At 39.3% G+C, this 27988-nt stretch overlaps 1 protein-coding gene across 3 annotated transcripts; it reads right to left on the bottom strand.

Moving 5' to 3' along the window:
- Nucleotides 1-250: 250 nt before the first annotated feature.
- On the bottom strand, nucleotides 251-27545 carry Nrep (neuronal regeneration related protein). 3 transcript variants are annotated; one of them, XM_020187195.2, is made up of 5 exons: nucleotides 27427-27545; nucleotides 26968-27010; nucleotides 25633-25694; nucleotides 6910-6987; nucleotides 251-1994 (listed from the first exon to the last, which is right to left on the bottom strand). In XM_020187195.2, exons 3-5 carry the CDS (start codon nucleotides 25633-25635, stop codon nucleotides 1869-1871), a joined length of 207 nt encoding a protein of 68 aa, XP_020042784.1. In that variant the 5' UTR covers nucleotides 25636-25694; nucleotides 26968-27010; nucleotides 27427-27545; the 3' UTR covers nucleotides 251-1868. The 3 variants fall into 3 exon arrangements, with proteins under 3 accessions (XP_020042784.1, XP_073933068.1, XP_073933069.1); XM_074076967.1 differs by lacking the exon at nucleotides 27427-27545 and adding an exon at nucleotides 27188-27334; XM_074076968.1 differs by lacking the exon at nucleotides 27427-27545 and having other exon boundaries at nucleotides 26968-27176.
- Between the last annotated feature and the right edge of the window lie 443 nt (nucleotides 27546-27988).

Below are 27988 nucleotides of genomic sequence, written 5' to 3'. Positions count from 1 at the left end.
GGCCTAATTCTCTTTTGTGTCCAGAGGTAGCTTGCTAATACCATCTTAATGAGCTCGTGCCTAGCCCCTAATCTCATAAAACCCTCAAAAAGGAGAAATGCATGAAAGGCAGAACTGATTCTACCTCTTTTGATATTTGCTCTTGGGCTTACCAGTCTGTCTTATGGCACAGTGGGAATAAAAAATTTAGCATGAATCAGGGAAGGCATTAAAAATATAGGACTCTTCAATGATGAGCGAAATCAGACAGTTACCATCCAGCTTGCATATTTATTGAACAAATACTACTAAAATACATTGGGTACTTATGAGTGCATCAGTTAAGGATCACATTGTTACAAAAGCCTGCATTTTCAGCAGTACACAACTGCAACTCTACATAAATGCCACAGATGCAGAATACTGTTTTCTTGCTCTATTTACACAGCTGATAGACCTATTCTAACAAAAAGGAAGCTGGAAGGGATGCACAAGAAACTCAGGCCAGTGGGGAGCAAGGAGAGAAGAAAGAAGTGCAGTGCATGCAGTTATTGGTGGTTAACAGTCAGCAGCAAACAGTTCAGAACAAGGCCTGCCCTGTCAAAGGAAGAGCTAAAAGACAGTTATATAAAAATTAAGGTGGGCTTTCAGACTGGCTAACACAACAACATTCCATGAATAGATGGCATTACTGATTTTATTTTTGTTTACCCATTTCACTGGGAGCAAGGACAAAAATGTAAAATCTATACCTTGCTTATCAAAACTGCCAGAAAAAAAATGACGCTCTGCCTTTTATTTATTGTTTTTTTGAAGACATTTTTCCAACTTAATTTTGGGGACAGGTATAATGTTCATATTTCTACTCAGATGCCAGTATTTTGGATTTTTTTCACAGGACGTTTATTTTAAAAGTGTGGACCCTTCCCCTCCCCATCCCAAATATCCAAACAAAAAGAATCCAAAGAGACACCTCAAAATGCCTGTAAAATTATTGCTTTTCTTTCTCTAAGTCAGGCAGGTGAGGCAACAGAAAGGAAGAGATTTGGTAAGTAAATTACAGTTTTGTGATTGCTCCCGCTACCCTGACTGCGTGTCCATGAGTGCCAGCCAATGAAACAACAGTCTCTCACACTCTTGGTAGCATTCACTCTACCTACAGCACTGAGGAAGAAAGCCACACTGAAGACACAAGGAAAACACGTCAATCCAGTCTAGAGAATAACATTCAGGGAAACAAGAGTACCAACACCTTCTTAGAACATGGAAATAAAAAATAACTCCATCAGAGCTACCTTGCCAAGGAGCATGTTGAAAGTCCAAAATAGCACCATTCATCAGTGTCTCAGGTCCTGTGGCAGCATCTCGGTCACTTACCACAAGGAAACAATGAGTTTCAAACTACTTCTATACATCAAAGGAGTACATGGGTAAAATATAGAGATATACAGACAATTGATGGACATAAACTACTAGGCTTGTTACATCTAAATGAAAAAAAAAAAAAAACAATGGGGACTCTCAGCCTCTGCAAGAAGCAGTCGGGAGCTGTGTGAGTGAGAAGGCAGGAGTGGACCGGTCATGTGAGCGCAGTGGGAGTTTGACTTGTGGAAGACATTGTTGTAGCGAACCAGGCCTGAAGGCCCACCTGTAGGGGTTGTAAACGTGGATTCACAGTGTGAAATTCTGAGCGTTTTCACTTGAGTCAGAATGATTAAAAACTGGTTTGATGACACCTATTTGTCCACTGTAAATTCTGTAAAGCAAGGCTCAGAGTCCCAGAGTTTCTTCTTACACTTGATGATTTACACAGAAAAAAATCCCATATATGATACCATGACCTCATCAATACCCAAACACCATATGTAATACAAATGGAGGTGTTACGATTAAAAAGAGTGGAGGTAACTGATACTTGGGGAGCGGAGTTCATTGCTGCCCAATGGAACCAGGGAGGCAGCGCTGGTGTCATCGTTCTTCTTGCGGTTCACTTCCTTTGGGACAGGAAGTCTTCCCTGCAAAGTAGGCAGACATACACACAGACAGACAGACACACACACACACAAAAGACAAACTTAGTCATGCTTCTGAAACCATTTCTTTAAAAATTTTCTTCTACTGCCCACTTTTTATCCTTGAACTCCTGCTATTTTGTAAACAGAGTTTACATATTAAACACAGTTCACCTGAATGTAAATATTAGGTCTGTGAGGGTACAAGGCAATTAAACACTAGCTGCCTTTGCTTCAGTTGAGTTGAGTGCTTCTTTAATGCTGGTGGCCCATGTGTGGGGCAACATTCCTCAGAGTTAGATTTCTGGGGATAGTTGCTGGGAACAGATAGGGCCCAACATCGAGTAAGGTGAGAGGTGCTCAAAGGAGTGTTAATTATGTTTTTCTGAAGTTCACTGGATGATATGATAGAGGGTAGATAACAGCCTGCTTGCTAATATACAATAAAAATACTTAAAAACATACCACAACTTGCATAAGTCTTTTTTTCAATCGTTTTTACATTTACTCACATGTGTATACAGCAATGTATGGTTTATCCTGTAAAGACATGGCTCATTCCATGGTCAAAACCAGAAGTGGGTTCCAAAAATGAAAGTGTTTGGGAGGGAAATAATGTGAGGAGCCTAAACAGGGATTATAGGAAAGAGGAGGATCATGGGAAAGCAACTGCATGAGAGTCAGTTGGTTTGGGTGGCCTGGGGTTATTCTAAGTCTCTACTTACAATCATGATGAGTAAGGTTTTGCATTTCTGACTAGAAAGACCAACCCCAGCATGACAGATGATCAGGTGCCATACTGCTTCTGCTGACACACTGAAGGCAGTTGGCAGTGGATGCCAGCTGTCCATCACAAAGCAGCAAGTGGGCAGGACAATGTGGCCCACCACTCAAGTGATATAAAAGTCTTCATGCATCACAGAAAGATTGCATGAACACAGTAAAGACTTGACAACCCTCTCTTCTTTAGCTAAACTGTTAATTACTGGCTCTTTCTTAGAAAAAATTATTATCCTTTGTGGTTTTCTTCTTTTTTACTAGAGGTAAGTACTTGGATTAAAGTGATATTTTTACTTTGTGATCTGTAAATGGTCACATTCATATTTATTTTTAAGAAGAATTCAGTAGTCAGGAGCTTCCAAGCAACTTGAAACTGAATATTTTCAGTACCTTCAGGCTGAACTAAATGCAGAAGATAATTCAACTACAGAAAGTAGTTAGTGTACAGAAAGAACCTAGTGTACAGGTTTTCCACATGAAACATCTGGCGTGCCTAAGTTTCATTTTAAAATCTCAAACTTTGAAAGCATACATTTTTAGGACATATGTAAAATCCGCATAGTATGTATTTTAATGCTCCAGACTTAGATTGGGATTTCAGAGATTGTTTTGGTGTCATTAACTATCAATGGGACTAAACCAGAAAACTATAATTCATCACTCACATACCATTAAGGATCTAGATAAAATTTCTAAAAATATAGTATTAGGCAGCTCCTTGTATTTGTGAAGATAATTTCAATTGTAAAATTGTGGTATACAATAATAAAATTTTAAAAATAAAAAGAAATCTACTGGTATCTTCAAAGTAACATTGCTATCTCAACTGGCCTGTGAGCATGGGTCAGGATGAGGAACACATGGGCTTTGGACAAATGAAAACTTCAATAGCTATTAATTGTCATAGGCCAGGAAGCAAGAGAAATCAAATGTTATCTCACTCAATGACCACACCCTTTACACAGCTGGCCTTGAAACTAACTCACTTACTCTATTCCAAGGTGAACAGACGGCACATCGGTCTGTCTCATATATAAGTCCCAGTTTACTAACCTTTTACCTCCATGAAAAATCCACAACAACATGAAACAAAGAGCTGGGGGCTAGGGAAGAGGTGCTTCCCCAAAGAAAAAGTAAAAGAGAGTATTCGAATTTACTATTTTTTCTCTCTTTTGTGGTCCCCAAACACTCTTGCATTTCTTCATCCATTATTCATGCTTTGAGTGCTTAAAATCTATTAGATTTTAAGCCTACAGAGTAAAATGGAAACAAAAACACTCCTTGCCCAACATGCCCTTAATTAACTTGCTCTATGGGAGACACCCAAGTAATTGGATGACACAGGCCATGGTGGTAGGTCATGCAGGGAGCTGTGGGCCCATAAACTAACATGCTTGCGAGCGAGCAGCGGCAGTCCTGGGAGATACAGTTCTGGGCATCTTCTCTTCAGAGCCCTGGATTTACTAGATTTCAGTCCTCCTCCCTACCCCTTCCCATCTTGCTTTAAAGGAATTTTAGGTTTCAGCAACAAGTGAAAGGGTCATCTTCAAGAAGGAACACAAACACTCCTTATTTCTCCAGAAGTCAGGTCTTACAAGAGTTCAGGCAACAATAGTCATCTTTCTTCATTATTCAGAAGGTAATAGTTTCTCCTAGATTGAGGGGCTTGAGTAATCTTGAAGGCTGAGGGTGGAGTACAGAGCATTAAGAGTCCTGTGTCCCCTACAGACTGGCTCTCTTGGATGTCACTCCAGCTAATATGACTCAGAGTGGAATGCCCTCCCTTCTGACGACTGCTAGATTAGTTCCCAGTTACTCAGTAATGTGCTCTGCACCAAGTGAGTTGAGATCATTTTTCATACAATTATGCAAAGATGTGCTTTTCCAGAAGGAAACTGGTGGAGAAAGGACAAATACATTGTGCTTAAAATACTATTCATATATTTAGAGAAGAGATAACTTAAAATAGCAGAAGGCATGACTCCCATGACCAACTGTGCTGACCCCAAGGGCATACTTCAACTTGGGCAGGACCTGGCACCTGAACTGGCTTTCCCAGAGCTAAGGGTGGGACCACTGGTTGACCTCACTTAAAAATTTCACCTGTTCTTATCCATCTGGTTGATGTCACCAGTATCAAAGAGGACTTTTAGATAGCTGAATGAGGCAAGAATTAACAAAAAGGTTATACTTTGTTATCCCGTTTTACTCTCGGTCCTGATCTGACCCAGAAAAGTCTAGGGATATATATTTCAAAGGGCTGGGGGTGCAAGTTCAGTGGTAGAGCATGTATTTAGCTTGAGCAAGGCCCTGGGTTCAATACTCAGCACTGTCAAAACACTGTCTAGAGTATGTTGCTGCTACAGGAGGGGCGTGTGGGGGAGGTTGGTAGGGTATGGTAGAACTCTAGTATTTTACCTCTCTTCCTCTTCAACCATACAAGATCAGTACAAGTTTAGCTCAGGCAGGGCCGAAACCATTTGTTCATCTATTTTCCTGCCAATGATCTGAACCCTGACCTTCAGGTATTCTCTGAAAGATTAAAGTGATTTAGGGAATGTTTTCTTTCAGTGCAAACTGCCAGCTGACACAACCTCTTCAATTTTTGCCTGTCAGTAACAGGGAATTGTTGAAAACATTTAGTGTAAATAAGAGTTTTTTAAATAGTGAAATACCAGTAATAGCTGGCAGAGGCTTTACCATTAGCCAATGATACTTATGAAACTTTTGAATACAAGTTTTATGACTTTTTTTAATTGCAAAATCAGTGGGTCAATCAGTTTTCCTACTTGAGGTCAAATTGATATTTACCTTAAAAGGCAAAGTCTAAAGGTATCTACAGTCAAAACTGGTAAATTGCTTTTCATTTGTTTCAAGAATGGTACTAAAATCTAAAACAAATATTTTAAGCTTCCTTAAGGCAGAGAATTGTCACAGTAAGATGTCACAATGATAAAACCATATTGATACACAGTGTTTCCCAGACCTAAAATTTAAGAGAAGAAAAAATAACAGCTTATGTTCTTTCCATTTTGTTTCATGGTGATCTTATCAGACATCCAGGCATTATTGTTTCATACTGTTAAGAAATCCCAATCCTTCAATCCTAACCACCTTCCTCTTTAGTCTTTGGGTTGATCATCATTTTTGAGTTTGTCCTAATTTTTTGCTGTGGGGAAACTGGTTTCCCTGTTTTTTCTGTCTTCCCGTCATTGTCCTTGGTGTTGTTACTGTCCCTGTACTGTGTGCAATTAAGTATTTTCTAGCTTGTAATAATAACAATGGTAATATTTAGAATGGAAGGGTGAGCTGAGATGGAAAGCAAGAAGTTAAAGAAAAGGGGAAAACAAATCTACAGACAAGAGGGAGAAGGCAGAACAAGGTATCAGACAAGAGAGTTTCAAAGGTATAAACAGGGAGTGTTAGTGTACTAATCGACAGTAAGCTGGTCCGCGTCTTCCCAAGCCGTATGGGCGCCGGCCACTGGCGGCCCCGGGGGCCGTCCTCGTTTCTCCGTTTAACGTGAAGTGGGGATTCTCTGCACCGGCTGGAGATGTGGAGGGGTCAAAGTTATGCCTTTTCTCAGTGATTATGCCTGCAAAGTGTGTCTCCAGCGTCTCTCCAAGATTTCACTATAGGAGGCTCGCTTTCTGCTTCCTCCCTCTAGCCACCATCTTGGAATCCTCTGAGTTTGTCTAACCAAGGAATGAAACAAATTTAAAATCTATAAAATGTACATTTGATAAATTGATTCCATGACTCTTACATGAAAATTTGCTTTTGGCTTATTTGTCAAGAAAGGAAGATAATATGATCTTTGAGAGTCATAGGACTTTGTTTTTTTTTTTTTTTTTTTTTTTTTTTTTTTTTTTTTTTTTTGTCTTTTCTTTTTTTTTTTTTTGGTGCTGGGATCGAACCCAGGGCCTCACGCATGCTAGGCAAGCGCTGTACCACCGAGCTACATCCCAGCCCAGGACTTTGTTTTTAAAAACTTGTTATTTATAAGGCCAATGTATATTGTATTCATGGATTATTATGGTCCATATAGAGGATTATTAAAATGAAAAAGAAGTAAGTCTAGTTTTTTGTGATTCTAAGTTGAAAATAGTGTTTGCAAAATGGCAGGAAGGGATCTTACCTTAGGAAAATTTCCTTCCATTTCCTTGTCTGGAAATGACTCTTGACTATCCCAGACAAAGAGTTCTGAGTGGGAAACCTATGGAGACACAAATGCACACACATTCAGATTAAAAACAAGATCAATTCTGAAACCACACAGGATTGGCTTACAAAGTTCAATTCTCTCAAAGATCACTTATTTCCCTAATGCAGCTTAGAGCACTGGGGCAACCCATTACCACTTGCAGATCGGTAGTGTGCTTCTGAATGTGGGCTGCACTCAGGGGAGCTTTAGCTCAATGCCCTCCAAGATAAAGTCCAATAGAGCAGAGGTATCAATCGCTGTTATCTTTAGCAGGCAAAGTAGCAGTTTAATGGTATGTCTGGCAGGGTGCACCAAATCACCAAGGAGGTTTTTCAAATCAACCTATGAATGATAAATAGCCTTGCAAATTCCATGTTTATGATGTAAAATATGTCAGGTAGTCATCAAAGACTCTTAGGAGTTATTCTGACCATTTATTAGAAAGCTAAAGATTATGCACAGAGCAAAGAAGGAAGGAAAGAAGTATCTCTAATTCTCTCCAGGTTCATGTGGCCACTAATAATACAGTGTATCCAGCTGCCTGAAAGGGCCAACCATCTTCCAGGGACAGGGAGCTGGGCAGTGTTATCATGAATGATCCACAGAATACAAGCTGATGAATTCAGGAGGGTGGGAGGACTCTGGGCAAGGAAGGCAAATTGAGTAACGCTTCTTTAAATACACAAAGGGTTATTAGCATGAGGTTGCTGACCAGCTGTTCTTATCTCCAGTAAAGAAAGACAGGAAAGGGGGAAAAGGTTTAAAATTACAACTACAGATTTAGGTCAGTTATAAGGAAAAACTTGGCACAAGAATTGTTAAATTACTAAAAGAATTTAGAGGGAAAACTGTGAAACCTTTAAAAAAAATTTAGAAACAGAATCCAACAACCATCTGTCAGGGATAATTCACATTTGATACAAACTTGCCTAAAGAGAGGGAATCAAATTAGGTAAGATTTCCTTTAGTTCTGATTCTCTAAGCTTTGTAAATATGCCTCAGATTTAATAAATAATAATTAAGAATCACACCTCATTAACAGATTAACAAATAGACTTAGGTGTCATTTTTGGTTTTGGAAGCACTACTCATTGAACTAACTGTCGTGTTTTGTATGTGCCAATCAATCCATTTGGTTTGGAGGTGTGAGGTAGAACATGTGGATGGCTGTGTTTACTCTTTGGGATGATGCAACAGTTTTTGCTCTTACAGTAGTAATGTTTATAGCACATCCAGCTTACCAGGTAATTTTGCATATACACAGGCTTGTGAATAGGTCTTATTTACTTTATATAAATGAGGAAACTGAAATTCACAAAGGTCAATCCACTTACCCAAAACAACACCACCATGTAAGGTGCAACTCAAAGTAGGTTTGCAAACTCTCAGCTCTTTTCCTTCCACTATCCTGCAGACCACACAGCTCCCAGAATGCAAATTGCTTACCACTTCTCCTTCAAAATTACACCAGTCCAAAGCTTCCACCCACACTTGGATCTTAAATACTTGGGCATTCATTCTGCAAAAATCTGAACTATTTTCTCACTTTGGACTGGGGCTGCTTTCTGAGCCATGTAGTTCCCCCAAACCTAGCCCACCTTCTTCCACAGATTTCCCCTCTTCTGCTCAACTCTATCTTGAAGAATTACACCATCTGCCTTGTTTAGGATAAGCAGCCATTCCTGACACTCTCTTTAGCCAAGAATGGGTGAAGCAAACAAAATATAATCTAAAATACAAGGCATGTAGCAAAGTCACAGCACATAAAATCCCAGTGTGGCCTTAATTTTAGGAGATCCCCAAACTGAGATCAATTGTAAGTTCAATTAATATAAACTGACATAATAATCACTTTTAAAAGCATGCTTCAAGTACAATTTAAAAATATTAGAAATATTAGTGAAAAATAAAAGTTCTTTAGAAACCAAAAATGTTAATAAAAAATGTAAAAACTTAGTAGGCACATGGAAGAAGTGAAGAAAATGCCATCTCTGTGTTCTTGTGTTTCTGTTGGATACTTCACCTTAACAAAATTCACTGCTTTAGCATTTAACTTCTAGGTTCAAAGCATCAATACTAAAGCCACCCAAATCTAATATTTTGGACAAATAGCTAACCTTTCAGACATTATTACACTTATTTTAAGGGTTTGTTTTTCTAGGAGGTTCCCTTTTCTAAAGAAAAAGCCAATGATTTTTGCCAAAGAACTTGGGAATGTGTTTGATAGCAAAAGTCACCATGAAGGAAATTTTCTCCCTTACTCTTCCCATCTATTCTTGTGTGTGTGTGTGTGTGATTGGGGTGTGAACACAAGGCATGCTAAGCAGATCCTCTGCCACTTGAGCCATGCATGCCTCCAGCCCTTTTTGCATTAGTTATTTTGTGAGAAAGGGTCTCAAGTTTTTGCCTGGGACGAACCTTGGACCCCAAACTTCCTATCTATACCTCCCATGTAGCTGGGACCACAGGCACCATGCCCATCATTTGAATGAGATGGCGGGTGGTGGGGGGGGGGTCCTCACTAACTTGTTGCCCCAGCTGGCCTCGAACCACAAGCCTCCCCATCTGAGATTACAGACATGTGCCACCACAGCTGACCCTGAACAATGGCACTTCTAATCAGGCATTTTTTTAGTGTTTGAATCATAAAATGATCATTAAATACTCTGGGAAAAATAAAGAACACTTTGCACTTACAGTAAAGTCTTCTAATCACCTTCAGTATCAGAGTCTTAAGACCAGTATGGCAGGGACAGGAAAAGAGTCTCAGTTACATTCCTAAAACCTGCTTGCCTGATCTCTAAGAACTCAGCAGATCCCTGAGTTTGAAGAACATATTTCATTTTATTTTTTTTAAGCACAGTTGGTCTGTGGAAAAGGTGATCATTATTGGAAATAAATACTATTTACATTACAGCCATGTACTTTCTTAAGACTGTGGCATTTGAAGACCCGAAAATCAAGTCAACAGAAAAGATCGATTGACCATCATTATCCTTGTTCTCACATGACACAGACCTGAGCTTTGGTGTTGCACAAGGACCTCATCTCATTTCATTTGCAGTGCTGACATTCACTCTTCTGTTGAAAGCTATCCTGATTTGAATGTGTTGTATTTTCTCTACCTCATCCTCCCATCTGAACATCTTCTATCAGGTTTTACTGCTGGCAGTCAGGGACACAGTGACACTTTTTTAAACTGCTAATGTTAAAAAGTAATCACTTTATTGCAGCAAATTTCTTACCAATTCCCAGGCATGTATTCACCAAGAGTTCATGAAATACCAGCAATGTGCAGTGACTGCGTTAGAATCTGGGGACTGCAACCTAGATGCTCACATCTGAGATGGGAGACTACAGGGGTGACCAACCCACAATGAGATCATTTTAAATCTGAGTGTTATGGGCTGACTGATGTCCCTCAAAATTCATAGGTCATAGTGCTAACCACCAGTACCTTGGAATGTGACTGTATTTAGAGACAGGATCTTTATAGAGATAAATAAGATGAGGATATCAAGGTGGGCCCAATCCAAAGTGCCTGGTGTCCTAAAAAGAGATTAGGCCAAGACACACACAGGGAACAGAAAGTCATCTGTAGATGTCTGAGACAGGCCTCATATGACATTAACCCTGGTGACATCTTGACCTCGTACTTCTTGCCTCCAGAATTATGAAAGTAAGTTTCTGTTGTTTAAGCCATCCACTGGTGGTACTTTGTTATGTGAGCCCTAGCAAACTAACAGTGTGTTTTAAGTGTAACAAAAAAGTGAAAGGAAAGGAGGAAGGGACATAAGTTATGTCAAAGCTGCTGGGACATGTATTAGCCCACTAAGCAACAAATGAAACCAACACTTAACATAATATCCCATACTGTTGGCAGTAGAGGTTATGAGGATAGTGGGGAGCAGGTCTGGGAAGGCATTTGCTGGCTGTCAGTTACAATCGCAGGGCTCAGGGTGTAATGGGATCTATGAGGGCAAAGGTCCCTAGGGTCAGGTCCCACTAAGCCTTTCAGGGCCACAACACAAATGTGATCCCCACAGGCTGCTGTACCTCAGTTTCCTAACCAGTTCAGAGTATTAAGAGCTGACAATGACTCTGTGATTGAGACTTAAATGCTGATAAGAGTCAGAAAACAGGGCTAAGTTATCTGCCTGTCCTTCTGGAGTCCTATGCTCTTATGGACTGTCAAACTACTTCTTCTTGGTGCTCATCTGCTAACACTCCAAAAGTGCACAAGTAGCTTATACTGTATTCCATTCACTCATTTTTCTAGATTCAGGTTTGTGTTTTTCAGGAAGACCAATTAAACTATCATACTCTTTTTCCACTTCATGAGTTCTCACTTTTGTTGATAGTGGTTTGCATCTTACAAATTCAAGTACTCTGAGTAATGTACATGAAAATACCTGAAAAGTCATTGCTTTATTAAACAAGTGAACCAAAATTTGCCTTACTCTTCACAAGTATTCATTCTTTTAAAACTGTCTTCCATGTATAAAATAAACAATTATTTGTTCTTCAAAATCCTCATGAATACTATCCTTCTAGAAACTAGTTAGGGAACCAGAGAAACAGCTGTGCCTTTAATAACTTTAAAAAAATGAATGTTTATGCAAAATGTAAAGCGGAAGGAAAAGTTTAGTGTTTAAATTTGGAGAATACTTAAAGATTTTGCTTGAATTCTGGAAGTGTTTATACTTGTCACTGAACATATTAATTAGTGTATCTTTTTCTGCAATGCTACATTTATCTCACTGATGATTAGGTTAAAAAACAACAGAAAAACATGAAGAATTACACTGGATTAAATACATGAATCATGATAAGTATGTTGTTTTCAAGTATACTTAATATGTTTAAACTTACTGTATATAAATGCGGCTTATAATGGAAATGTACTGCTTCTTACTTGTTCTCTTAAATGTATACGATGGTTTGTACTTAAGTTTAGACACCCTATCATAGCATGCAAGTTGAGCATAAAATGCTCTTATTTTTTGCCTTTCTTTCAAGGCTTGTTTACTGTCTGGACAGTGCATAATAGAAAAAATAACTTCAATTTTTAAGGCAATTAATTTGCTACCAATATGTACTTGGTATAAACTATAGCTAACAGCTACCCCTCCAAAAATAAAATGTAGGGGAAGTCAGAGACCAGCCTTTCAAGTTCTAAAAAATATGCCAACTACTCTGCTGCTTAAATTCTTTTAAGCTTTCATTTCGAAACTTGCTGTTTATTTTCCAACAGCATGGGCCACACAAAGAGCTAATCTAAAAGTCCTCTGACATGTTTCCTATCATTTCCATTATACTGCATGTAAAATATGAATTATATATATTATCGGTTCTTAACTTTGTTATTTTCCCCTTTCCATTTATTGCTTTTATCTATGTTTGGGGAGGCTGGTCTGTGATAATGACTATCAAAGGCTAAACAAAGGTTATATCTTTATTCAGACCAAAAATGCACCACACATATAAATGTTGTTTATTTAATTGCTTACCATACCTTCAAAGACATCTGATGTGAAGATATGCCACATGGCTTGTTGTTAGTGAACTTTAATGGTAACTTTAATGGTAGCATTATTCTTTGTTCTTGGTGGGGTCCTTAGTGCTCAAAAATGCACATGCAAGGCTTTTTTATGACTTAAAAATGTTAGGTGCCCACTCCCTGCAATTAAAAAAGAAGAGCAGGGTAGCAGGTGTCCAACCTGCATAATTAATTCTTTGTGTAAAAGGGGTGTGTTTCATAGTCTCTCTACCAATTAAACACTGTATGCCTGCATATGTACATGTTCTATTATGCCTAATTGGCCAGGTGGTTGTGAAATCTAGTACTATAACTTAAGGAGACTATGTACATACACAAGCACTTCATTTCTGAAAATATCCTTTGAAGTGGCACTATTAAGACTCTTCCACAGAAGCCACTCTGTTCCCAGGTGTTGCTGGTCATGTGAGGGCAGAATGTAAACTGAAACTATAAATGAACTACAAGGTTTTTTTTTTTTTTTCTGAACAGCATTACATCAAAGATTAGATGGTGCCAAGCACTTATGCTGTCTCCCTAGAGACCTAGCCTTAGAGACACACCTAACCCAGTGACTGCTTCTTCAAGAGAAAGAACATAGTGGGAGAAACACATTGACAATGGAAGACCAAAAGATAAGCACCCAGAACACTGGGTCATTCAGGTGAGGTCTGTCATTTCTGCACATTCTGGAAAGCAGAATAAAAGTGTCAGTGCCTAAATTGGCAAACATTCTGGCTTGGAAAGTAAATGAAACATGCTCTGACCTAATTTAAACACACACACACACACACACACACACACACACACACACACAGAGGAAGTGACTGTGGTAACAATGGGTAATTACAGAGAACGCATTGTTAACATGTGACTATTGTACTCAATGGCCAAAAATGCTCTCCTGCTAGAAAGGAAAGGTCGGGCTTTGTGGCTCTGCTGTATTACAATACCTGCTGATGCTCTAAGAGTTTCCACGCCTGACAAGTCCTTAGCATGCAGAAATAGAGCTGGGGGAGACAACTGTATTTCGTAAGGAAGACGATGATAGCTCATGAGTAAGCCACTGCAATGCCTTCACTTTGGGTGCATATCCCCACTAGAGGCACCAAAAAGACTCCTATTTTATTTATATTACGCCACAGATTATCTTATTGTCCAACATCACATGTCAGACAAGCCAAAGACTGATCATTCTTTGTGAGCTGCAGTGTCTGAAACACAAAGCGTAGATTTTCCTAGAGAAATCCTCTAAATTCACTCTGCTCATTGTAAAGCCACCTTGAGAGGCCGCCGATGACTATGTGGGAACCTGACAGCTGTGGAATTTTATTTCTAGGCTTCAACAAGGCAGAGAAAGGAAACAAAAATCTCCTTGCTGGCAACAAAATGAACGTGTTTACATGTGAAATTAATCACCGTGGCATAAAGAGCTTTCATAAGCACTCTATTCTACAATGTAATATTCTGTTTGTTTGGCTGCTGAGTCTTAAAATTTGACTTCTAAGAATAACAGCAAAGACTTTCAAGGGAGCAACAAATCAAGTCAGGAGCAAGCCACAAAAGGTTAACAAGAGTATCCGACTTTTCTTTTTCACCACTCACTATTTACACCCTCTCATTATGTGAGTTTTCAGGGCTTTGGTGGTGCATGGTCCAAGGCCAGGAGTAGCAGCAGTTGGCTCATTCCTGCCTGGTGAACACTGAGGTCAGCTGCAAACTCCTCCTCTCAGCACAGCCTCATTCCTTTCCAATAGGAATATGCTTAGTACTAAGCAATCCACCTAAAGACTCCAAAAATCCAAAAAAGGGAGTCACTGATCGAGGAATTCTCTGATTTCTGCCAAGGCACCCTCCCCTGGACTGGAGGTCAGCTTGGTACAGTAGTCAGAGCCAAACTCCGGACTGGATTCAAGGAAGTAAGTTCAGTGCTTCAAATCTTGACATTTAATGGGCGATATTTTTTTTTCAGTAATGGAGACAAAACAAAGTCCAAACAGCTGATAACAGCCCAAAGTAAACCAGAAGAAAAAGTACAAGGTGTGGGGGTGGGGAAGAAATCTCACAATAGCTAAGAAACTTTCCAAACAAGGAGGATAAGTAAGTTTTGTTTTGTTTTGTTTTGTTTTTAATTCTGGTTTGAGATTATGTAGTTGTGAATGAACAATATGAAAATAGAGGCTGTGATACAAGATACTTGCTTTTTTTCAGCAAAAAAATAAAAGGAGAAACACAAAAGAAAAAAAAAATGAGCTGTTGTTAAGTTGCAGCCAAAAGGCCCTTCAGGCATTTAAGCACAGCATAAGCTTCTCCTTACCCCATGACCTCAGCAAATATGTTAATAAAATCTTTCACCTCCCTGGAGAAGAACCAGAGTAAATATTTACATAGCACATCTGAGTTCTAAGTCTGGACCACCTTATTCTGTCATATAAAATGGTTCTCAGCGTAACCAAGAAATGAGAAGCATGGTATCTTGTGATGCTTCTCCTACTTTTAAAGTATGTTCAAAAGAAAAAAAAAACACAATACTTAAATATTAGTTCTATATTATACTCCAACACACCAGACTGCAATTATGAATTTCAGAATGGTATTCTCTACCACAGTGACAGAATTTCTCTTGCTATGCTTTCTAACACTGGACATCTGGAATAACAGGATTTTTTCCAAGCACATTCCAAGGTCAACAGGAAACATCCAGGCTTGCTTTTATTAGCTGATTTGAATAATTTTAGGTATGCTACTCCAGGTTTCATCTTCAAATAACTATGAGCAGTCTGATTTCTAGTCCTCAAGAATGTTATTTTTCCCTCTGTCCAAAAAAAAAATTACGGTTATCTGTTAAAATCTTAGAAAAAATTTTCACCAACATGGAAGAATAATTGCTTTAAAACCCTATTTTTTTTTTTTCTTAAAGCCTTCAGTCAAAGGCTAGTGGGAGACTTATTTCTTTATCTTGACATAGGATTTTGGATTTTCCCTGGTCTGGGTGGACAACAAGAGTAGCCTGCTGCTGTTGAAGAGTCTAAAGACATTCCAAAGCATTTCTCTTGTTGACTTGTACAAGACAGAGCTTTCCGGAAAATCTGCATTTTCTCCACAAGTGCTCATTTCAAAAGAAACTATTCACTCTTGCCATCAATGCACTCTCTTCTCCTGGCAGCTATGAACCCTTCAGCATTTAGCAAAAGTCATTTCACAGTTCACTGCTTATCATGTACTGTCCTGGTCATTTAAAGACTGATACTCCTTCAACAGCAAACAGCATCATTACAGACCACTAAGTTTTGGGGGAAAAGTGGTTTCTTCTGCAGGAAGATATAGCTTATCTCATAAGAAGTTTGACCTTTGGGGGAAAAAAGGAAAAATACAACCAGATCTGTATGCTATTAATGCTATAAATGACACTAAGAGGCTTCTGATAACCTGTCCACTAGCAAAACTAGCAAAAAACTAAAAGTACAAGAGGCATATTACAGTTAGAATGAATGTGCTACAGCCCTGTATACCACCTAGGTGTTCACCCCCACTGGGTGGAGAAAGATCTGATTTCATGAAGGCTTCTCTCTGATGAGGACTTCAGTCAGACCATATCATGGGAGACAGAAAAGACTAAAGAAAGGAGTCATTAACCCAATGGATAGGTGTTTCAGGGTTAGGATTTAGCAGAAAAACATATGCTTTGAGATTGTGAAAGTAAAGGCAAAAAGAATGTCAAATTAGGAGGCAAAGTGCCCTGGAAAATGAATTACCTGTGTTCTAAGTACCATGGAAAAGATCATATTGTAAACGCACACCTTCCTTCCAAATCTTGATGGTATTCGCCAACATGAGAAGCCCTCGGCCTCCTACTTTATTTTCTCTTTCCTCTCAGTCTTTATTCCATTTTAAATCAAACATCAAAACTATACCAAAAGAAGAAAGCGTGCGCAACATACAGGGGTTATTTAAATCTACACAGACAGAATTTATAAATTTGGGGACCCACAGTTCCCTGTAGAAATGCACCATGGAGTCCATTATAATTATAGAGGCATGGCTCTTTGCATGATCCCCCCGCCCCTGTGCTAAGGATGAACCTAGGACCTTGTACATGCCAAGCATGCACTCTACTATCCTTACAGTCTTGTTGCATTTTACACAAGAGAATACTAAGGAAGAGTAGTCAAGGAAGTGGCCCAAGGAAATATAGCCAAGAAACGAAGAAGACAGGATTCAAACCCAGCCTCCTTTCTCATAGCACTGTCTGTCAGTATTGATCTGTTCTGTGGTTTCCTTAGAGCCACCTGGAGTATTACCATGAGGCCCTTCTGAAATCCGGTGCCTGTTTTCAATCCCTCAGACAAGTGTCGAGCATCTCCTTTTAGTGCTCTTGTGGTGAAATTTAGATAGATTCCTGACACCTATCAGCAAAAGTAATTTTCTCAAAATTATCTGTTGCTCTGCTGCCTGTATCCAATAAATAGCTACCCTTCAAATATAACTTACCTTAAAAAAAACCATAATGTTTGAGAACAAGAAGGATTTGCTCTCGAGTGTTCGACTGTTGCTACAGCTGCTGAAGAAAGGCTAGTCTAAGAACCCTGCTATGGCTACGTTCAGACTTTGGATCTAATTAAACCCAAGTAGTACTGGTAATCACAGTTTGTCTGTTTTCAGTTTTCCCTAGAAGGAAATGTTCAGCATAATACAAATATCTAGCAAGCGTTGTAACTAATTACAACGAAACGGAATTGTTTTAATATGACCCCCAAGTGAACTCTCACAGCTCCTTCTCAGATGGTCGGCCCATGGATGATCTCACTCAAGTATCGTTCTCTTTCATCAACTGCATTTGAAATCATGTTCACTGTAACTTTGTTTTTCAAATTTCTAGTCAACTTAAAAATAAACTGCTCAACTAAGAGAATTACAATCCTACTTTTATCAACGATGTACAGAGATACAAACCATACAGTGCATAAAAATGTAAAGTTAATCCTAACTAAAGAGGAAGAAAATAAACACTGAAACCAAAGAAGCAATGGATAAACTACTAATAACGGTAAATTCAGAAAAAAGAAAATAACCTGATTCCATTTGGAAACTTTTAATGAATGTATTACAAGTCCAGACAGTTCTAAAGACAGACTAATGGAAAGATGGAGATGGAGTAATAAGCCAGGTTTTACTCACATCGTAAAGATAACAATGGAAAACAATAAGCCACTGTACAGATTACATGTACAGTACTATAGTCAACCACAGTCAAAGATGTGATGGTGATCAATTTAGTAAAAATTCACCTTAATTGTCAGATGAATTGTCTCTATGATGCCAAAGACCAAATTTAATTGAATCTCTGACTGAATTGATAGTGACAGTGTAGACAGTCAAGCCTCATGTAATAAAATTAAAGTTTAAAAAGCAGTCCTCATGAAAAAAAAAAGGCTTAATGAAGATTAAATGAAAAGATGTGGAGACTTGGCTCCCAGACCATGATAACAAGATCAGAACAATTTAACATTCTATTATCAAGAACTGAGAAAAATAGGAAAGACCAAAGCATTTTATGATGTATAATTAGACCCAATACTCCATAGGACAGCAAGAAATGGAGACTAAATTTTGGTCCACAGCATCCAGGCTCCGGAAAAGTCAAATCTACATAATTAAGAGCTAAAACTATGAAGATGAGAAGGGCTCAGAAAAGCTACGAGCAAGTTTAGGTGTATAATCTCAATTGCCCAGTCAATTAATCAAGAAATATTTACTTTGTACTTACTTTCTGTGAGGTATTAAGATACTTGATAGGCAAAGTTTAACCCTATAGAGTGAACATCTTATCAAACAGTATGCCCTATTCTTTAGTCAGGAACCATCAAAGAAGCAAAGAAAACACTTTTTTTTTTTTTCCAAAAAAGTTTTTAAAAACCAAGCCACTAAATCATGGGAAGTCTACTCAGGAAAGGGTGTATTAATTAATGTAATTCATCTTTTCAAAGTCTAATTTTCTTAACTATACAACAGAAATTCCCTGATGCTACATGGTTTCAAACCATTAGTGATTCTCTGCACTGTATTCGTTTTCTTTTCAGCTAGTACTGAGTTTCTGCAAAGCAGCAGGCACTAGGCTAAGTGCTCAGTCTTGACAACTGCACCCTGATAACTGCTATCCTAAGATTCAGCAAGTGCCTGACCAGTGTACACAACAGACTTTCAAATCATGGTCCCAATAAGCTTTGGGGCAATTTTCACTAGGATAACTTAATGAAGCACATCAAACAGTCCCTTGTGGAAGAAATACTTAATACCAAAGCCCTACTGAGGTCATGTTTATAAGTATATTAACCAGTAAGTTTTATCCACCTAACTACTGACTAGTTTTTCCTTGGTGGTTCAGAATGTTGACTAACAAAGAAGCAGTATCTTCCCTTAATTTCTAACTCTTTCCTGTCCAAGAAAAGGTTCCTTATGTTAGACACCAACCTCATCCAAATAAGTGTCCTCAAAATGCTGGGACCCATTTTAAACAAAACAACTTTTGTAAATTTCTCCCTGTTTGGCCACTGGACTGTAGTACTTTTCCCTGCTGGAACTGTATCAAACTCAGTTCAGCCAGGAAGGCTGTTACCTGCCCCAGTAATCAAAGCACAGTGGTGTGTGATGGTGATCTGAGTGCAGGGGCTGGAGAGCTGGAACTGGGCAGCCACGCCAACACTTCTGGTTTAATTACCTATTGGTGAATCTTTGGCTCTGTATTTTTATTGGCAACAACTATGTGGCTATTTTCCCTTCCTTTCTAATAAATGTCTCTGGTTCCCAATTTCAGCCAAAAAAGGGTCTTTGGCCACACTCTCTTATGCACGTTTTCCTTCTTCTCAAATTCAAGTTATTTTTATACTGTACTCTATGAAAGTAAGGATGACACATATTCTAAAACTGAGGGTTTTTAAATATCTCCAGGTAGATAATCATAACCCTTTTAAAGCAAAAAGTTTAGATGAAAAAGCATTCCAAGTCAATAACAGGCAACAATGTCATTTTAAAAGATTGATTGCTTTGTCATCAAGGTAATGCCATGACTGCCTTGATTAGACTACCAACAGATAAAATGTGTCGTCTGCTAGAAAAAAATATCAATAACCTAGCGCACAATGGCACTCCACAGTCAATATTTTGAATGAGATGTGGGACTCTACCTGAAGATGACATTCATTTATACAGCAGATCATCTCAACCTAGCCTTCTGAACTCACTCTGGACTTCTTCTGCTTTAAGCAGTGTAAAAGAAGGATTTAGAAGTTGTGTTTACAGGATGCTTAAATTTCACCTAAGTCTTCCCCTTACTTCCCCAACACTGAGCCATCTAAAAGGTTCAGTGAGAAGGCCTCTTCAGCAGTGAATGTATAATCAGTATATGGTCATCTCATTTCCTGGACCACAAGATTTATAATCTGAGCTCTTAAAATTCTGAAAAGAGTCATACTGACACCAAAGTATGCCACCTGGTTCTGGCCAGAAATAACAGATTGTCATGTATCCATGACCACTTGCTCATTTATTTATTCTGCAAGCATTTAGGGATGTGTCAGATCTTGGTGAGGTATGAGAACAGAGATCAGACTGGTTTACAGGATCTATTCTAAGGTCCTATTAGAACATGTCAATGAAGGTTAGAGTTTCCTTCCACTTTGGTGGAAGAGAAAACCAAACTATTTCACTAGCTGTTGACAAGTTGCCTCTCAGGAATGAAATTTTTCCACATCTGGATTCACCATCCACATCACTATAATAGAAAAGGGAAAAGCAGGCATCACAGCCACATCTGCTACCAAGAAAGGATAGGGATGCAGTTACCAGAGGGTCGGTGTGCTTGTTTCAAGGATATAATCTCAGAGGGTGCAAAAAGCTACAGAAGTAAATTCTACATAAGTAGAATGTTACAGGTGTGGTAAGTATAAGATGTTCTCGGCTGGGTGTACTGGGGTAATTTCCTAGAGGAGATGTCATTTAAATTCAGTCTTGAAGAGTGGCTTTATTGTATCAGGAAGTACATTCCTTATAGAACCAAGTAAGAAAAGGCACAGAAGGAAGGAATCCTAGGACATACTGAGAGTAACAAAGGGCCTGGTCCCTCTAAGAAAATACAGGTCATCATGGCTGCAAATAAAGAATCATTTCAAGCAGCTCCTGACATGCCTGTTCTTGCACAGAAATTAATGAAGGGATAATCACAGTAGATGAAAGAACTTATTTGACAGTATGATGTAGGGGAAGCATGAAAGATTCGAGGAGCAATGCTTACCTCTGTCACATTCACTGAAAGATTTGCAGATAAGTTCAACTCATCTGAATGGGCTAAAACTGCTAGTCCTATCATTTCATGTTAAGCTCTTGCAGTTTATGCCTTCTAGGGTGACATTCTATGCTGTATTCAAAGGAAAATCCCTCTTGGACTTGGCTTTCCCCAACTTTGTGTATCATGTGATGAGATTCCCTTTAAAATAGCATTTTTTATTCTTTATTTTGGTAGTACTGTGGTTTGAACTCAGGGTCTCATGCTTGCTAGGCAGATGCTCTATCACTTGAGCCACTCCTCCAGCATGAGATTCCCTTTACATGGCCTCCAGACTATTGATTATAGGAGTAACAGTCTGTAGGCCTCAAGTTGTAAATGATTTTATGAAGATGATGTTCAGTGCTGGGTTGCACTTTGAATAAGCGTGTCTGCTAGTCAGGAAGAGTTAGAGGGAGAGAAGCAGCTTTGTGGCTAGCACATGCCTGCACCCAGTTTGCATCATTGAAAGGAGCATTGTGCCTTCTTCCAGGCAGCTGGTACAGCAGCAGCAACCCTCTCTGGTCCAGCGGACATTGCTGAACCTGCTGGGGTTTGCTAATGGAATAGCTGCCACTTTCTCAGGAGGAAGAAAATAACTATGCTCTCTTTTCTCTTCCCAGTTCCTTCTAGCTAGAGACCTGCCTTCTTTCCACTCCACCCCAGTCCAAGGGGAGTGAAAGGTAGCAATTAATGATTAACCTGTTTTCCAATTCAAGGCAGAAGAGCAGTTTAAAATTAGAGTCTTGCAATATATCACGATTTGCCAAGATGACATAGTCCAAGCACATATGATTCATTTTCCCCTGGTATATTCCAATTGGATTTGCTGCTAAGATTTCTTTATCTCTAGCCTTTCTTTGTACAAGGCAGGAATTTTACAGACAATTCAGGCAAATCCATCCTACTCCTACAACACTCCAGCAACATTTTGAATTACCAAGATGAATCAGACACAATCAAAGGATTTTTTTAAAGCATAATTATTCAAATAATTATTTCAGTCTTCCATTTCACTTAGACTGCGAGGATATGGCCTTAAAAGTCTTCCCAACCAAGAACAGCACTAAGGAAAGGATGCAGAACCAAGGAAGCCTCACCAATTCCCTCCACGGCTCCCAGTCAGTCCTAGACATCTGAATGCACTTCAGGACCTTAAGTAACCAGGTAGACGAATCCTTAACAATTCAAAATTCCTATTTGGTGATTATTCATTTGGTTTAGCAAAAATTCGTATTTTAAAATATTTTCCTATTTTAGAAGTATTTATTTTAGGATTTAAAATAAAGAGAATTCCTTTCGTATACGTATGATGATCTGATACATATCTAACTTTAAGAACTATATCAGGTTAAATGTAATCATACTTTGAATAGCTATTCATTCCAAGATTTCTACTTAAATATCTTCTCCTGCCTGAATTATCATATAGCTCAAGAGGAAACTGGAGTGGGGCTAAATCCTGATAGACTATCTCTACTGTCCTCATTCCCCAAAACAATTCCCAATTCTCCCCTCACTGTTCACAGGAAGGCTGGGTGAAAGAAAAGACAGTACCATATAAAATTACCTTCCCTGGAACGCTTCATCACCTATACAATCAAGTCACCAGAGCAACTCATCAATTTACACTCCAAATCCAATTGCACAGGCAACCAAAAGGACCTCAGTCCTCCCTAATCTTTGTATTTTTCTTTAAACAAGGAAAGCTTATGTTAAATAGAGAGATTACTGAAAGAGTCTTCTTATAAATTCATGAATGCCACTTCACAGACTGTACAGAAAGCAGGGCACTATGAACCGGTACAATGAAGTCAACTCATCTTTTCTAAAAGCTCAGCCTCAGCCATAAGGAGAACTTAAATTGCTCCAATTCCTAGGTCTCTGTTAAAACATAATGAGTCCATGCTTATGCCACTGTAAGTCCATGGCAAACACATGCTGGGAGGCAAATTTACTGTGTAGAGAGGACAATCATGTTGGAAAAAAGGACTTAACCTTGATATTGGATTAAATAATTTAGCTTTTCAAACTAGTCAGTAGGATGAGGATCCTACTCATTATCACTCATTCTGAAATGTTTTTTTTCTCATTGACACATCTGAATCAAGACCTTTAAACAGAATTCCTAAATCAACACTAAGGAGTAAAAAATACAGTCCTCAGTCCTAGAAATTAAAATTTAGCAAAAAGCCAAATATAAATAAAAATCTCTTCAGCACTAATTGAAAAAAATAAACAGGAGAATGTTTACTGGAAAACCGAAAAAAATTGGAGAACAAGTTATTAAAAAGAATATTCTGGCCAACTAAGATACAGAAAACTATACTCAAAATGACTGCTTGTAACAGTGTTCTTGGGTTGTACAACCCCAGGTGTCACCATGCACACACCATGATCCACGTGAATGGCACCTCCTGCAGTTGTACTCAAAGAGGCCCCCATACAACAAGCTGTGAATAGTGCCTCATGCAAGTGAACAGGAGGCTGCTGGCCAAATTACTGTTAGCAGACATTATCATTTTAAGATACATAAGAGTCCAGTATTGAATCAATCTGCAGCATTCTGGACTCTACCCGTCAATTTCTGGATGAAGTTGATGATAAATTTGTATTTGGGAATAATGTTTTACATTATTTAAATGTAAATATAAGGTTAAGCAAAAAGCTATGAATATGTCTATTCTAGAGGTGGCAAGGAGTTAAATCTGCTTACCTCACAGTAGTTTCTATTGTATGTGACCAAGCCTTTACTCTAAGTAAAGCCAGACAGAAAGATCTGCAAAGTAATTCCAGTTTTAATCAAGAAAAGGAAATTAACTTCACTTTGCCAAAAAGGAGAGGTACAAGATGTCTCTCATATTAGCTCTTTAAACTTGCACAAACACACACACACACACACACACACACACAAATGGAAACTTTTGTATAACATTAGTATGTGCAAAGACTGTTAAGAGCTCAGAATAAAAGAATTGCTAGAAAGTTACTTGGAATCACCCACAGACAATAACTGTCAGTGGTTTCATTTCAACCAATGAGCTTGTGCCAAAAGGGACTGACATCTTGATGAAAGGATCACCAAAAAAGTTGTGAGAATTTTTTCATGAGTAAAAATTCTTCCAAAAGCAACAAATTGTGATTGCCCATTCTGCCACCATACATAAATGGCAACGTTAAGAAATTAACATGTAATATTAATTTGCATTTGCTTTTCTACATTCAAATGGTTCCAACTCTCATTCTCGGCTTTGGCACACATGCTTGCCTTCTACAAAGCTCATTCCACTCCCTACTACAGAAACATGATATTTACTCTCTGATCTTGAGCTATAGAGCTGGTTTTGGCAGGGTCAGAAGTCCTATTCATGTTTAACTAAAATTGTCTGACATATTGCAACATATAGCTTTCATGTCTATCTCTGGTGACACAGAATAGGTAAGGTTTTGGAATGCACAACTAGGAGGCAAGGTGATGTGTGTACTAGCAGCAGAAGAATGAAGTAAACAAAAATACTTCACAGCACTCCATTTTATTAGCATCCTATTACTCTATGACAATGGCTAATCAGGAATTTAATATGAAGCTAGGAACCATTTGCACAAGACCTATTGATTAGTTGAATTTTATGTTCACCTCTTTGTCTTTCTACCCCAAGTTCCTTAATTGGATCATCATCAAACTGGTCCTCGAAAGACCTATTTATTTAGTGCTTTGACACCACTTGTTGAAATGACAGGTGAGGCATACATAAAAAATAAAAAAGCTTACTTGTTAATAAAAGGTAACCTGAACTCATTTAATTGCCTCTGATTCATTTTTCGCCTTGGAAGCTTATTCTTGAATTGTTCTCAAAGAAAACATGAAGTATATTTGATTCAATTTTGATTCACCAAAATTCCACCCTCATTTAAAAAAAAAAACCTAAAACTAAATTTGGAAATCACACATTTTAAGTGGCAAAGAGGTGTTTTAAAGAGCATGAACATCTGCAGTAGGGCATGCTATACTTAAAAAGTTTTCTATTATTTTTTAAGTTCAACCTTGTTTCTTTTCAAAGAGGAAATTTTTCATAGAGCCTTAACATGCTTCTTCAGCCACTTTTACTGCATATTCTCTCTGTTTCTTCATTTAATCAGAAGTCAAACACTAACCTGTCTTTCTTTGTGAATATAATCCTTGTCAGAAATAGTTCTACTTTTATTTAGAGATTAACATGTTTGACTTCTAAAACTGAGTAGATGTCTCTTACAAAGTCACAAACCAGGAAAAAAGCAATAGTATATTTCAATAACAAAAGGCAAGGTATATTAATTTAAAATTCATATTTTCACATATACTGCACTCAAGGACAGCATACACTGTAGTTGACTAGCTGGACAAAGACTCAAAACTTTGGGTAAGTTCTGGCTCTCTATAATGGAAGACCCATTGCTTTGTTTGAGCCCTCCTGCCACCACCCTTTTCATGCATGTCACAACATGTCACTTGTCTTCTTTAAGAAGAGTTCTGCTCTTTAACAGAATAGTTTCTGCTGCTAGTTAAATTTTGCTCCAAAAGAGAAATTTTATTTCTCTATTCAAAATGACTGCAAATCAAAAGATCTAATTCACCACATCCAATTCACATAAATTGCTGTACTGCAAGGCACCCACATGCTGGAGATAGAACCTTTCAAAGGTCAGATGGGGTAGGAACAATGAAGAGTTGGGGCGGGTGAAGGTAGGTGGTTGATATTTATATGTAATAAAGACTGATAAGAAGCTATGAGAATCTTCTCTGATAACCAAGTCTTACCATTTTGAGAATCTTAATAGTCGGACTTCTATTCTCCCTCTCTTCAGTCTAGGGAGACCAACCTGCAAAATATGTTTAAATACAGTAGACACATTGCCTCATCACAGGTCAGCAAATGAAAATGGTCTCTTCTGAGGTTACAGACAAACAACCACTCTCTGAGGTTAAGATAAGTTACACGCAAATTATCATAACCACTGGGGTTCCTGAAAGAGCTTCCCAAGTGGTCTATAGGTTTAAATAAGTGACAAAGGACTCCCTGGTACCTGGTTCTGCAGAGTCCTGGGCTGTTCTTAAGAGTCTAGTTCACCTTTAAATTGCAGGAGTTCAAAAGGTTTAGCAACTTAAAAGTAGAATCAAGTGATAAAAATAGATTGTTTTCTGGCTGCTCTTTGTTCCCAGATATACTACTGGCAGTATATTTGCAATCAAGACAGCAGAATAGGAATCAGCCTTCCACCGTAGTGTAATGCCTCAGAGTGGATATTTTTGGAAATGGCACTGCATTACATAACCTTCCGTGTTTAAAACCTACACGGGGGGGAAAAGTCAGGAATATACACCATTATGCTCTTCTTCCTAACCAAATAAACATTAATGGACATGCTGTCATGATTTACCCTCAAGCTTTATGCCATTAGCACACAGTCTCTTTTGTTAATATAAGTTATGACAAAAATTAAGATGAATGGATAAACTAAAAGTTCTCAAAAAGGGTGTCATAAGCTCTTAGAGTTTTCCTATAACGTTATTATAGATACATGTAAATGCAAATCAGGTTATTATCATCACCAAGAAAAAAATAGCCATTTATTTTTAAGCTCCTCCCACCTTAAGTTCTACTGCTTTATTAAGAAAATGCAGAAAAAAAGTGTTGCAAGATCGAAAGCATGAAAAGACCCGAAGCCCCAGCAGCATTGAAAGAGTAATCAAGTGTAAGGATGGAAGGATACAATTTCATTTTTATAAGGGGGGCGTCTTGCATGCACTGAAGTGCATTTAATGCAAAGAAACAAAACAGTTCCTAACAATGAGCAAGAACAAAATTAATCACACCAGCAAGCAAAACCCCACCCCTTCTCAAAAGAATTCATTTCTCCTCTTAACTTGTGCATTTGAAAAAAAAAAAAAAAGCTCAAGTTAAATTCCAGCCTTAATGCAGCAGGCGCAAAATGACAGAATTTCTCTAAGATACACGCTTCGGCTCCTTAAAATTTAGAGGAAAGAAGCATGAACTCTGCAGGGTTGAAGGGTCCAGCTAAGAGCAATGGCAAGGAATCCACACAAAAGAGAAAGCAGCGCTCCCAGCCGGGGATGAGAATGGCATATACTTACAGACAAAGCCCCGCTCCCTGTTCACTCTCTCCTCTCTCTACACCTGAAACACAAATGTGGATGAAAAAGGGCATCATGCTAGAAAGACAGATGAGGGGGAGGGGGAGGGGAAAGGGGAGGAGGAAGAGGAAGGCGGAGGGGGAAGGGAAACAAAACCCCAAACCCGCTTCACTTCCAAGAAGTGCAGCCTTGGAAAAGAAGGAGGGGAAGGTTTCCCTGCCTTGCGCGCTCTCTCCAAGAGTGTGTCTTGTATCTCTCTCTTTCTCTAAATCAATCTCTCTCTCTCTCTCTCTCTCTCTCTCTTTCTCTCTCCCTCTCCTCTCTCTCCTCGCTCTCTCTCTCTCTCTCTCTCTCTCCCCTAGTGTAGTGAACAATGAGCTAATTCTGATGGGGCTGGCGCGGCGCCAGCACCCCAGCCTTGCTGCCACTGTGCTGCCGCCGAGGAGCCAGACTGCTTACTCGGCAGGAATCGGGGCCCCGTCGGCGAGCGGCCAACACGCGCGCGCGCGCCAGGCACCCGCACCCGGGCCCTGGTCACCCCGATTGCCGCGCTGCCCACACTGTGCAGCGGCGGGCCTGGGGGAGGCGGGGGTTAGGACAAAAGTGGACCCGCAGAGGGACACGCCGGCCCGGCCCCGCCCCAGGAGCGCGGCGTGCACACACCGCGGCCCGGCCTCCCACACCCTGGCGGGCTCCTTCGCCTCGACGTGCGGTTGCTTTTCAGACAAATAAGGAGGCGGAGGAGGCGGTTTGGGGGCGCGCCAAGCGCGAAGGCGGCCAGGGCGCTGCACAGCCCGGCAGCCTGCCAGGGCGGTGGGGAGGGGCGGTTCGGCCCGTACTGTAATAATAAACCTGCAGCAGAGGGCATCCGAGGGAAAGAGGACAGCGACGGGCGGCAGCCGCCTTCCCTTTTATGTGCGTGTCCTGAGCGGAGCAGAAAATGGTGCTCATGGAAGCACGGAACCGCGCACAAAGACCGCGCCGCAAGCGTTCGCTCACCGCCCGAGCGGGGCCCAGCGGC

Source organism: Castor canadensis, chromosome 6 (genome assembly GCF_047511655.1).
Source record: "Castor canadensis chromosome 6, mCasCan1.hap1v2, whole genome shotgun sequence".
NCBI classification, from domain to species: Eukaryota; Metazoa; Chordata; class Mammalia; order Rodentia; family Castoridae; genus Castor; species Castor canadensis.
Note: the sequence above shows the minus strand (reverse complement) of the source record. Positions and strands in the feature narration are given on the sequence as shown.